The sequence below is a fragment of the Paramisgurnus dabryanus genome, chromosome 1, assembly GCF_030506205.2.
Source record: "Paramisgurnus dabryanus chromosome 1, PD_genome_1.1, whole genome shotgun sequence".
Classification (NCBI taxonomy): Eukaryota; Metazoa; Chordata; class Actinopteri; order Cypriniformes; family Cobitidae; genus Paramisgurnus; species Paramisgurnus dabryanus.
Window position 1 is genome coordinate 58,355,583 of NC_133337.1, and position 13,051 is coordinate 58,368,633.

A 13,051-nucleotide genomic window follows, 5' to 3' on the forward strand; every position below is an offset into this window, starting at 1 on the left:
AAGGTGATTTTCTCAATATTTAATTGTTTTGCACCCTCAAAATCCAATTTTCAATATCAACCAAAATATTGTCACATCATAACAAACCATAAATAAAAAAGATATATCAGGTAAAAAATTACCCTTATTACTTATTTTGTAGTTTTAACTTTCAACTTAAAAAAAAAAACATGCATAAAATATGCCATAACCCAAACCTCAAGGTTGAGAACATCTGCTCTAATGAAAAAAAATAACAAAGTTTTGAACATTCAAGAAGTCAAATCACACAAACAACTAAGTATAATGATTTAATGTCCTCATTTGACTTACCGGCCCACCCAGTCTACCGCCAGACCCTCTGCTCCAGCAAGGTCATTTTGCATTATGACCTCCCTTCCCGTTCCGTCTAAATTCATCCTCTCAATGCGCATCGTGCCCACATCCAGCCAGTATAGATGTTTCTCATAGGTATCAAAGTCAAGAGCCACAACGTTAGACAGGCCCTGCAGCACCACCGACAATGAAGATCCATCTGCAGTCAGGTTACGGATGTAGTACCGGTTACTGTAAAGGAGGTACGGAGAGATCCCACTGTTCTGCCTGCAGGTGCGACCGTCGGGCTCGCGCAGGTATCCCGCAGCACACTTACAGTAGAAGGAGCCCACGGCATTCTCACACACCTGACTGCACATTTCTGGTGTCTCCTTGCATTCATCGATATCTTCGCAGGCCTTGCCATCAGGCATGAGTTTGTAACCCTCTCTGCAGGAGCAGTAGTAACCTGTCAGAGTGTCTGTGCAGATGTGAGCACACTGGTGCAGAGCTGGGTTACTGCACTCATTTATTCCTATGAGAGGAGAAAAGTACAGTGTCTTTGTTACACATGCACTATTTACATGTTCACCTCATTTAAACAGATGCTTTAATCCAAAATGAAATAGAAAAGAGAGAGCATTGACTATTTTATCCTCTTTACTTTACATAAGTGGTAATCCCTTTTTTATATATGAAGTCATGTCTTACCACAGCCCTTCTCATCGCTATTATCCGAACAATCCCTCTGCTGGTTGCAGACCTTGGAATTGTCAATGCATTCCCCAGTTTGACACAAGAATTGTCCAGGTGCACAGGTGGGTGTCGGGCTGCTGCACAGCCCCTCTAGTTCATCAGAGCCGTCCCGACAATCTACAGCTCCATCGCAAACAAACGCAGACGGGATACACATTCCATTCTGACAGGTGAACTCGCTACTGGAGCAGGTGTCATACACGCAGCCGATCTCATCGCTGCCGTCTCCGCAATCATTAACACGGTCACAGCTGATGACGGAAGATGCACAGTTAATTGATTGTACTGATGTCTGTGGTATAGATCAGTGTTTGAAATGAAGACCCTATAGTAAACTACCACTGAGGGGTCCCACAAGCAGTCAGCACAGTTTCGGGTACTTTCTAGTTAGCAGGTAATGCTGCTTACAGTTTAAAATTATGAATAGTTTAGGTTTTAGGATTAGATTTGAGTGAGGTGCATCTAATCTAACCAATTTAGCAAATATGACACTACATGAGATCCTGCTGCTCTTGAAAACTTTACTTAATTGTGACACAGAATGTGAAAGCCCGCAGCTTTTTGTGATATCTATGAACCAAATAACCTTGATATATTTTATTAAAAGACATGTCAGAAATTGAAATCAATGTTTAGCAAGCCATCTGTGTTTTGTGCACAATAATAAAACATACATAAAATCATTGATATCAGTATTTAAAATAAAAAAGTTTGCAATTAACACACATTTACCTATTTATTATGGATATGATTACTTAAAGGAATAGTCTACTCATTTTCAATATTTAACTATGTTATTACCTTAACTAAGAAGAGTTGATACATCCCTCTATCATCTTAGTGCCTGCATGTAAGCGCTGGGGCGCGCTGCGACACTTCGATAGCATTTAGCTTAGCCCCATTCATTCAATGGTACCAAACAGAGATAAAGTTAGAAGTGACCAAACACATCAACGTTTTTCCTATTTAAGACGAGTAGTTATACGAACAAGTTTGGTGGTACAAAATAAAACGTAGCGCTTTTAAAAGAGGAACTATATTGTATGGCGGAATAGCACTTTTGGGAGTACTTCGACTCGGCGCAGTAACTCTCCCATTATGAGAGGGAGAAGGGGAGCGGATTTTTCAGCCGATTTGAATTACTCCCAAAAGTGCTATTCCGCCATACAATATAGTTCCTCTTTTAAAAGCGCTACGTTTTATTTTGTACCACCAAACTTGTTCGTATAACTACTCGTCTTAAATAGGAAAAACGTTGATGTGTTTGGTCACTTCTAACTTTATCTCTGTTTGGTACCATTGAATGAATGGGGCTAAGCTAAATGCTATCGAAGTGTCGCAGCGCGCCCCAAAGCTTAAGTGCACGCACTAAGATGATAGAGGGATGTATCAACTCTTCTTAGTTAAGGTAATAACATAGTTAAATATTGAAAATGAGTAGACTATTCCTTTAAGTGCTCCTAATCTCATAATTAGTCGCTGGGGTGGTACCTTAAAGGGACATTCCACTTTTTTGAAAATATGCTCATTTTCAGCTCCCATAGAGTTAAACATTTGATTTCTACCATTTTTGAATCCATTCAGCTGATCTCGGGGTGTGGCACTAGCACTTTTAGCATAGCTTAGCACAATCCATTGAATCTAATTAGACCATTAGCATTGCGCTAAAAAATAACCAAAGAGTTTCGATATTTTTCCTTTTTAAAACTTGAGACTCCTCTGTAGTTACATCGTTTACTAAGAGCGACAGAAAATTAAAAGTTGCGATTTTCGCAGCAGATATGGCTAGGAACTATACTCTCAAACTGGGTAATAATCCAGGACTTTGCTGATGTAACATGGCTGCAGGAGGACTAGTGATATTACGCACTGCCCGAAAATAGTCCCCTTGGTTACTTTCAATAGCAGGAAAAATATCGAAACTCTTTAGTTATTCTTTAGCGCAATGCTAAAGAGATCAGCTGAATGGATTCCAAAAATTGTAAAAATCAAATGTTTAACTCTAGCGGAGCAGGACAATTAGCATATTTTCAAAAAAAAGTGGAATGTCCCTTTAAGGTTCAGTTTTGTACATGTATAATAAACATAATACAATGTTTACTAACATTACTGTACCTTAAGAATCTATTGTGTACCTTTAGAGGACTGTTTTATAAAATGTAACTGGTACAAAATTGTTCCTTCAGGTACACAATAGGTCCTTAGGGTATAATATTGTACCCCAAAATGTACAACATGAAATGTTCAATTGACCTTTGAGGGTACCACCCCAGTGACAAAAAAGGTACAGTTGTGTACCTTTTTTTCTGACAGTGCAGGGTCACAAATTATTATATTTTGTGATGTATACTTGATATGCTACACTGAAGCAAACATTATATATTTTGTCTATGTGCATTTTCCAACTGGGACCCCTTGCCCCACCCAATTCAAGCATTCCCTGCAATAACACAAGTGTATGGGTGGAGTAGGAGAGACGCACTGAAAAGGCACCAGAATGCAGCGACCATTGGCGCAAGCAAACTCGTTCATGTGGCAGGTGCGATTGGGGCAGTTCTGCAGCTCATCTGCGGCGTCTGCGCAGTCTCTTTCACCATCACATACAAAGCTCAATGGAACACAACGCGGAAAGCCCGAATACCAAACAGGACATGCGAAATCACCGGGGCTGCAGGTCCTTGTTTCTGATTTAATAACACAATACATACATAGACTCATAATTTGGTAGGCATTTATTGAAAAATGTTTTTTCATTTTCAACACGCATTGGAAATGAATTACAGCCCTTACCGCACTGAAGTTCTGGAGCCTCATCGCTGTTGTCTCCACAGTCATTGTTGCCATCACACACTAAAGATCTCTGTATGCAGTGTCCATTTGCACAACTGAACTGCTGTGGGCTGCAAGTCCAAACCGGATAGACTTGTGAAAAACATAAAGGTCTTGTGAGTAATTAATGAAAGACTTTACATTTTGGCATTTAAACCATTAAATGTCTAAAAAGTGCATCCATCTGTCAAAAACTAAAAATATGGGCTACTAAAATATTCAGTCCTTGAATGTTATCTGGGAAGTATAAGTATGGCACTATCACCCTACAAATTTAAGGTGATCACACTCGTTTTCAACTACCTTCAAACATGTTTAAGTAAAACATGTTGGATACTACTTCCACCTGTATTTTGAAAGAGCAGTAGATGGTGTTTTAAGCTCTTCCTAAAAGGCAAGTGGGATTTGATACCTACCACAGGTAGGAGGTTCATCCGTCTTATCCAAACAATCTGGAATACGATCGCACAACCATGACTCAGGAATGCACTTGCCATTATCACAGCCAAATTCACCTGCAGAGCAAGTCCGGCCAGCTGTTGACCATAAGCAGAGCAGGACATTTCAGCACGTATATTTAAAGTAAAATAATTTTCTGATTCAAATTCGCAGATGAATAAAAGAAATCTGCAGAAAAAACAGAAAACCCCCTCACCACAGAAGAGTGGATTTTCATCACTGTTGTCCCCACAGTTGTTAAACCCATCACACAGATTAGATGGAAGGATGCAGATGTTGGTTGTGTCACATTTTATGAAGCCAGATGTGCAAGTTCTGTCCGCTAAAAAATAAATAAAAAGATTGTGCTTACCAAAAACCTATCACATTTTTTAAATGGAAAGTGATGCGTGTGATATCTGCACCACTAGTGATACACATAGAATGGCAATTGAACAGAAATGGTTCAGGAGCAAAACTGGGCCAGACCTATAAATATTGGATCAATGAATAGTATGTGGGTGAGCTTGGGGTGGAAACTTTTGTTATTGAACAAAAGCAAAAAAATTTAGAACAGCTAGAAAACTGAAACAACTTTCTCAAAAACAGCTAAAAATGTTAAAGAATGTTGATGTGCACTTTTTGTGATACATTGAAAGTAAAAAAGGACTGAAGTGGTAGTAAAGATTTTTGCAACTTGTTTCACAGAAGAAATGTATAATGCATTGACAATGTTTGTGTAAACTATCCCTTTAAGGAAATCTTGTACAGATTATTGATCTGTAGATGTGGATGTCACTCACGGCAGTTAATCTCATCCGTAGTGCCGTTGTCTCTGCAGTCATTGAATCCGTCACATACATACGCAGCACTGATGCAGCGGCCGTTAGCGCAGGTAAACTCTGTGATGGGGTTACAGGTGGGGTAGGGACAGCCATCCTCATCGCTGTTGTCTCCACAGTCATTCATGTAGTCGCACACATAGTACAAAGGCACACAGCCCCCATCATCACAGGTGAATTCAGTATGTGAGCAGGTATGGAAAGCTGTACAGGGCACATAAATTTTTTTATAAAGTACAGTACATAAAAAGGTAGATTTATTATTGAGATTTTATTATTTTATTGTATATAGATTATTATAAATAAGAGATAATTGGTTGCATGAAACAAGCATGTGCATACTTTTGATGGAGTTTGATGTTAAAGTGTTTTGTTTAATAGGTGAAGTGTAAAACCACAGCAAGCTATTTTACAGTACATTTAAAAGATGTCTTATAGCCTTCAAAACAGCCTAGACTTCTAGGCTGAAACAAGCCAAAATTTGGGCAGTCAGTGAAAATGTAATAGATGTCTGATCATACACTGTTCAATGGTCAAAATCTGTACCCCAGCTGTCAATGAGGTAGTACCCTTTAAAAAGGTCCTGATATGTAGCATTAGGTACACATATGTATGCATTTGGTACCAAGATGTACCTTTGATATGCTAAAATGTATCTTTGAGGTACTAATATGCTCTCTTAATATCTTAATATCTTAATATGATTTCTTAATATCTAGTGACATATCAGGGCCATTTTATGATTAATTGATATACATTTCTTACATACTGTTCCTTTAAACTAGACGCTGAAATGATGACTGTTGCTTGCTGGGATATGTGTTTAAGCTATTTATTTCAACATGAATGATAGATCAGCAGATGACAAGGTCCCACCACACACACAGTTGACTGTACCTACTGACTGCCACAGTAAAAAAAATTACTATAGAAGTCAATGGAAGTACTATGGAAGTACCATCAACTGTGTGGTTACCATCTTTTATCAAAATATCTTCTTTGTGTTCAACAGAAACACATGCAGGATAAACAATATAATTCTCACTTACCGCACACTCTCTCAAGCTCATCTGATCCATCCTTGCAGTCTTTGTAGCCATCACACTTCCAGCTTTGGGACAAACAGTTTCCGTCCAGACAGGTGAACTGGTCTGGATGGCAACGCTGCCCGTTGTCACTGATGCAGTCTTTCCCATTGTTGGCCAGATACCAGTTACCAGTGCTTGGACATTGACACTCTGGGCCAGCTGGACCTGGAACAAAGAGACAAAAGGCATAAGTGATGTTATACAAAGAGTAGCCTTAAATTTGAATAAAATATACAATACTTCATACCTGCCAAATTTCTTTTTGCTTAAAATTTTCTTTTTGAGATAAATGTCCCTTTGTTTTTATAATTTTTATACAGTATTGGCTTAAATAAACATAGCTTAAATGTCCAAATAAGTATCAATGACTGCCATTCAACCTAACTTTGTACACATGGGACACAGACTGACCTGGCACACAGACATGACTGCAGCCTCCATTGAACAGCTGACAGGGACTTGAGCAGCTCTCCTGCTTGCTGCCAGAGAAGACGTGAATGTCATTGGGTCTATACTGGAGATCCGTGGCCATTATTGAGACTCCGGAGCCGTCGTCCTTGTTGGCACGGTACACAGTCCATGTATTCCAATCCGTCCAGTAGATATCCTGCTGGAACACAGTCACGGAAAATGGGTTCTGCGTGAGGGTAAGAATGACTTCCCTGTTGGCTCCGGTCAAAGACGCACGCTCAATCCGGTCTCTGTTGAACAGAGCAAGTTAAACATGAGTTCAGAGGAGTTCAATATTTCCACACAATTTATGTTTGCATCTCTGAGAACTAAACTCACAGTGTTGCATCTGCCCAATACAGCAATCTTTCTTCATAATCCAAAGACAGAGCATTAGGTTGAGAAAGGCTTGTGTTTACAATAGAGATCCGGAAGTTTCCACCAAGTGTGGCTCGTTCAATTTTAGCAGGATATCCCCAGTCTGTCCAGTACAAGTATCTAAGTAAGAAACAAAAACATTACTTGAAATGCATTTTTTAACATGATGGTGCTGAAACTTTAAACAACAGTATGGATATTTTACCCATAGCAGGGATCCACTACGATTGCTCTGGGCCGGTTGGCATGTGCGATGAAGGAGCGGTTTAGGCCACCCACTCCGATGGCCTGCACACTCCGATTATAATAATCAGTGAAATAAAGACGCTTGTGGATCCAGTCATAGGCCAAACCTTCGGGATCATCTAGATCTACAGTAAAATACACAGTTGGTAAGAAAAGATTCAGAACACATTTTGCTATTGGCATCTCTAATAATTCAAAAAATGTGAAAACATCAGATTGTACCACTGGCTATGGTGATTGGAGGGCTTGTGCTGCTGGTGGTTGTGATGTATCCAATTTTACTCTGTCCTATACCCAAGTACTGGGTGAAGAACACTCTCTTGTCCTGAAAGTCAAACTCTGTTGCCAAGACACCGTAGCCTAGGGAAAAAGTGGGGAACGGGGAGTTGTGGTCATCTGGGTCCAGCCTGACGCTGTTCAGAGTGTAATCCGTGGTGAAAAACAAATACTCGTCAAGGCCGAAACCGCAAGAGACCCCATTGCTGAGCAGAGAGCCGTGAGCGCAGCCACATTTGGGCTTCTGCTGTTCAGGTATTGCGAAACATAACTGTGTGCAGCGCCCGTTGTTCTCATGGCATGGGTTAAAGCCCACCAGGTTGGCATCAGTGGGCTGAACATGGCTGTCAAACACTGCAACATCTGTCAGATCCACAATACCATCGCGGATGACCTCAGGCGTGTCTGTATTCTCAGGTAGCTTGCTGGCCTGGAAAAGTTTGCCAAGCTTGCGATCCACCCACAGCATGTAGTTGCCAAAGATGGCAACGCTGTATGGGGAGGGGTAGCGACTGCCATAGCGTACAATCTGGCGCTGAGAACCATCGGGTGCCATGCGGGAGATCATGTCTAGCGTGTCGTCGACCCAGTACAGGAAGTCACTGGTGTAGTCAATTGTAAGACCCCGGGGGGAGGACAGGCTCTCAGTGGCAAGGACAGTCCGATTGGTACCATCTAAAAGAGCACTTTCGATCTTAGGTGACTGGCCAGCATCAGTCCAAAAGAGAAGGCGCAGTTTGGGGCTAACAGCAAGATCTTGTGGACGGTCATCTGAACTCTTAAGCAGGATCAGTCGATTACTGGTGTTCAGACACAACACCTCCAGGTACGTTTGAGTCGTAAACGCGTTGGTGAAGTATAAGTTTCCTGACAAAAACAATAATGTAATAAATTTATTTGCATGCACTTGCCAAATACTTTTTGCAAACTGAAACCTCCATTGGGCCTCGCCCATGGGTTTAGGATACGCTCACTCCAATTAAAGGGCCTCGAAAGAGACCAGTACTGATATTTTTCATTACTATCTCACAGAGTCAGTAGTGGGTAATGTACCAGTTTCACAGTAAATCAAAATATTTTTTTTTTACAGTAATTTACCTGCGATCCAATCTACAGCCAAGCCCTGAATCCTTCCCATGCCCAATTGCGTGATGATGGCAGAATAGCCAGATCCATCTGTCTTGGCCCTGTAAATGCCTCTATAGGATGAGTAGGTGCTGTTATCAATCCAGTACAAAAATCCGGAAGCAATGTGCATATCCAACTTGTCAAAAATTGAGTAAGTACCTGCAAAACAGCGCAACAATTGTGAACACTACACATTATTTATTCAATACAATGCTACACAGGATAACAGAACTTACTTTCTTTTTTTATTAAGAATTATTTACAGGGATTTTCTTCTTATTATATGGTTTTGTAAACTGCCTCTCTCTACAGTGTCCTAAACAGATTAGATAACTGGAAATAAAATAGGAATGAGTAACTAAAGAAACTACTGTAGCAGTTTTCCCCCCAGCACACTAAACCACAATCTAGAATGCATTTTCAATACTGCAGTATCAGCTCACACAGGTTAGAAGACAGAGTAACCTCTTTCTTAATGCTAACGCCCCATTCAGACAGCCAACGACAAGCAGTAGCAGAGTGACGCAATCTCATTCATTTCAATGGAAACCTGGCGACTTCCGGCGACACGAGCGAAAGTGACCGTTGGCGACCGTATGGGCGAGAAAGTTAAGAAAAGTTTAACTTTATGCAAATGTCGAGCGACTTTCGGGAGCGACTACCAATGAGAACAAAGCAGTGGAGTTCACGTCATCCTTCTCTCGTCAGTTACTGGCGTGGATGGTACTCATTTGTTTATGACAAGCAGATTTAGAAATGCCTCATTAAAAGAGACGGGCGACACACAACGATAACGTCGCTGGCTGTCTGAACGAGGGGTAAGAGATACTGACATATCGCAATGAATACTCACTGGCCCCGACAGGAACCATGGCTTCAGAATGATCCGAGCTGTTGATGTGGAATCCTCTGATGAATTTAGAAGAGGACACCACAGCATAAGAGTCATACTGCTCACAGTGAGAGCCATCCTGAGATGGGACAAACCCTGTAGTGCAGGCACATGTCTTCTGTCCATCAGGTTTTGGCAGACACAGGTGGGGACAGCCACCATTGTTGGTGCTACAAGCATTGGTTGTTCCAGCAGAGTCTGAATTTAATTAATTGAAGGTGAACAGAACATAAATTATTTTTAAACAGGAAAAATCCAAAGGATTAAACTTGTTTGAGCCTTAAACAAAAATTGTACTAATCAGAGAGACATTATGAGATCTATGTTGTTTCATTTCAGTATTAAGATGTTTCTCCCAAATTCTTCAAGATAAATAAAATATTCAAATATATACATGCATCGACATAAATTAGATTTTTTTAAACTCTAGTTTAATTTAGTCTTAGAACAATTTCATGAAAAATGTCATAAAAATAAAAAGGCTGTCTGTGGGGCAGTTCCCTTTAATAAGGTCCCAATATGTACCATTTAGTGTATGTATAGATATGTATGCATACATTTGGTACCAATATGTAATGTGAACTCTTCAGATGCATAGATGTACTTTTTTAAAGGGTACTGTCCCAGTGACAGGCAGCTAGGGAACCATTTTACTGACAGTTGATATGAAATCTCTGACTTTTGATCTGCATAGTTTGAAATGTTGATTAGGATTTGTTTTACCTTATTTACCTAATGTCAAGAGAAGTGAATAATTAAATATATATTTTTCAAATTAATAAATTAATATAAGAAAGAGCCTGAAAAGTATTTAATCTCACTGCTGTCACTAAATAAGGCTGACAAGGTGAAAAAGCCTAACAGGACACTTTTAAATAAAGCATTGCAATGATTTACTCACTATCTCTGGCATGCACTTTTAGTGCCCGCACCCCAGCCAGGCCAGTCCTCATCACCACCATGCCTGCGCCAGAGTTTTTGTCCACTCTCTCGATGACCTCATAGTCAAGGTCAGTGTAGTATAGGTAGTTTTGGTATACAGTGATCCCCCAGGGGTGAGATAATCCACTTACTATAGTCACCCTGCTTACACCATCCATAGTTCCACACTCAATCTGCCAATTAAAGAGTCATTTTTAGACTCACCAAACAAACAGTGGCTTAACAAGAAAACTATCAGAAATCACATAAATAAAGTGACATATACAGTATATGAAATGGATGACAGAGAGGTCATTGGGCAGTGTGGTGTCTACTACAGTAAGTCAAAGCAACTAAATTAGAGGAGGTGTTAGATTAATTACTGTATGCATGTACATCTACCATATTTTCCGGACTGTAAGTCGCACTTTTTTCATAGTGTGGCAGGGTCCTGTAACTTATAGTAAGGTGCGACTATTGTTTATCGTGTAAATAACTGTTAATGTTACTTTAAAATGTATGGACACCTAATCAGGCTGCTGTTCTGTGCTTTTGTTTAGTTGAATAACTTGCCTTTCCAGATAAAATGGCTGTTCTTTGGCTTGGATTTTGTGAAACCTTTTTTTAAATAAACGCAACGTATAGTCCAGTGCGACTTTTATGTGTTTTTTCCTCTTCAAAACAGGGACTTACAAGGTATGCATAAGTTCAGTATGTATCAGTATGCTCCCTGCGGATTGAACCAATGATTTTTGCCCTACTAACGTAATGCTCTACCAAATGAGCTACATGTTAACATGTACATATGTCTGATAAGTGTGCGGTTCTTACCATCCCAGTTTGAGGAACACCCCAGTAGAGCTTTCTGGCTTCAATGTCTGCAGCAATAAACTCAATATTGCCCATGTTTCCTGTGTAGAGGTTTTTGAGGTTACCACCATCCATGTCTGCACTCGCCACCTTTGGTGGAACTCCACTGCCTGTTCCTCTGTCTGTCCAAAACAGTTTCCTGTAGATGATTCTCCGTTATTATCCAATTGTGATACATGTGTTAGAACAGGTCAAATGTGTAATACTACAGTTTTTACCCTCTGGCTGGATCAAGAGCAATTCCTATTGGCTCTCCAGCTTCTTCCGGCTTTCCTGTGTTTGTGATAATAGTTTTCCTGTAATGTTGAGATCCATCAACCCTAATAACCTATGGGAGAAGAAAATATATATTTTTCAAAATGCAATTCATACACTCTAAAAAAATGTTGGGTTGTTTTTAACCCATGATTTTAAATTAACCTTAAGATTTGTCAATTTAAGCATCTTAGCATTTGGGTTGAAACAACTCAACGTAGGTTTAAATTAACATACGTTGAGTTGTTTAAATATTGGGTTTGTCCATATTTTACCCAAAATTTTACCACATATTTTTAATGTATATATTGTAAATTTGATGTGTTCCTCACCTCAATGCTGTTGGTGGAGGGATTGGTGTAGTACATGATTCGAGTTATCCAATCAAATGCAAGACCAGATGGGGAACCAATGATAGCAGCTGGTGCAAACTCAGTTCGATTAGTCCCGTCTGTTTTACTCCTGTAAATAGAACCCTAAAGAAACCAATATTGCTTTGTATCAGTAATCATCGGTTAAATACTGTAAATGTAAAAAATTTCACTTTAACTTAAAAAAAATAAGTTTAACAATTTCAACTTGATTTTAAAAGTTATGTCAAATTTTTTAAGCCAAAACTTAAAATAGTAGTTTGAATTGACTTGCAAAATCACGTTGTTTTAACTTCATGCTGCATATTTTTTACAGTGTATGCACAAACTAAATTAATTTTACATTTTTATGCATGTGGTAGATAGTTTTATTCAGAGCGACTTTCAATGCATTAAATTTCTATATTTGTTTTATTATTAGTATGTGTGTTTCCTGGGATCGACTCCATGAGTTGATACAGTTGATCTCAGATTTAATTGTTGGTCATAAAAATGTTGTTTAATTTTGATTTTAGCATGTGATTTTAGAGATATCTGTATTTCCCCATTTAAATAAAAAGGACTTTAGTCTTGCATGATTGAAATAACTGCCCCGAGTCATTGCAAACATGGCCGCCCAGTGGCCCGGCTTCCTTGAAGAGACTTTGGCTACCTATCGAGCCACAGGAACACCATAAAATGAACTTGTTTTTTCAAACTAGTAATAGTGATAGTGATTTTAAAATAAAAAACTGTTACAAAAACTTGAATGGGTTACTCACTGTGCCCTGCACCCAATAGACAAACTGCTCTTGGTCATCAAAATCAATGTCTCGACCCTGTGTGATGCCTGAAATTGGGGCCATGGCGTTGTTGGATGTGTCATTGGGATTAAGAGGGATTCCCATAATGACTGTATCCCTAACAACCATCAGAAACGGTGTTTTATCTAGAAAAAAATGACAGAGATGGTGGATGTTAAGGATGAGTTTGGACAAGTCCAAATAGACAGGTGAGCAAGCTTCTCCCAAGTCTTCC

At 39.6% G+C, this 13,051-nt stretch overlaps 1 protein-coding gene across 1 annotated transcript in view; it reads right to left on the reverse strand.

The window, feature by feature from the left end:
* lrp2b (low density lipoprotein receptor-related protein 2b) overlaps positions 1 to 13,051 on the reverse strand; it is a 58,341-nt gene that overhangs the window by 23,661 nt on the left and 21,629 nt on the right. Inside the window, exons 32-50 of the mRNA XM_073814611.1 lie at positions 12,796 to 12,962; positions 11,996 to 12,139; positions 11,627 to 11,736; positions 11,370 to 11,547; positions 10,519 to 10,732; positions 9,579 to 9,815; positions 8,696 to 8,884; positions 7,544 to 8,464; positions 7,281 to 7,446; positions 7,037 to 7,195; positions 6,659 to 6,948; positions 6,209 to 6,412; positions 5,121 to 5,363; positions 4,535 to 4,660; positions 4,296 to 4,415; positions 3,841 to 3,972; positions 3,533 to 3,734; positions 1,006 to 1,301; positions 313 to 829 (exon numbers count right to left, since the gene is read on the reverse strand). Of these exons, the coding sequence (XP_073670712.1) occupies positions 313 to 829; positions 1,006 to 1,301; positions 3,533 to 3,734; positions 3,841 to 3,972; positions 4,296 to 4,415; positions 4,535 to 4,660; positions 5,121 to 5,363; positions 6,209 to 6,412; positions 6,659 to 6,948; positions 7,037 to 7,195; positions 7,281 to 7,446; positions 7,544 to 8,464; positions 8,696 to 8,884; positions 9,579 to 9,815; positions 10,519 to 10,732; positions 11,370 to 11,547; positions 11,627 to 11,736; positions 11,996 to 12,139; positions 12,796 to 12,962 (4,615 nt within the window). The remainder of the gene's footprint in view (positions 1 to 312; positions 830 to 1,005; positions 1,302 to 3,532; positions 3,735 to 3,840; positions 3,973 to 4,295; positions 4,416 to 4,534; positions 4,661 to 5,120; positions 5,364 to 6,208; positions 6,413 to 6,658; positions 6,949 to 7,036; positions 7,196 to 7,280; positions 7,447 to 7,543; positions 8,465 to 8,695; positions 8,885 to 9,578; positions 9,816 to 10,518; positions 10,733 to 11,369; positions 11,548 to 11,626; positions 11,737 to 11,995; positions 12,140 to 12,795; positions 12,963 to 13,051) is intronic.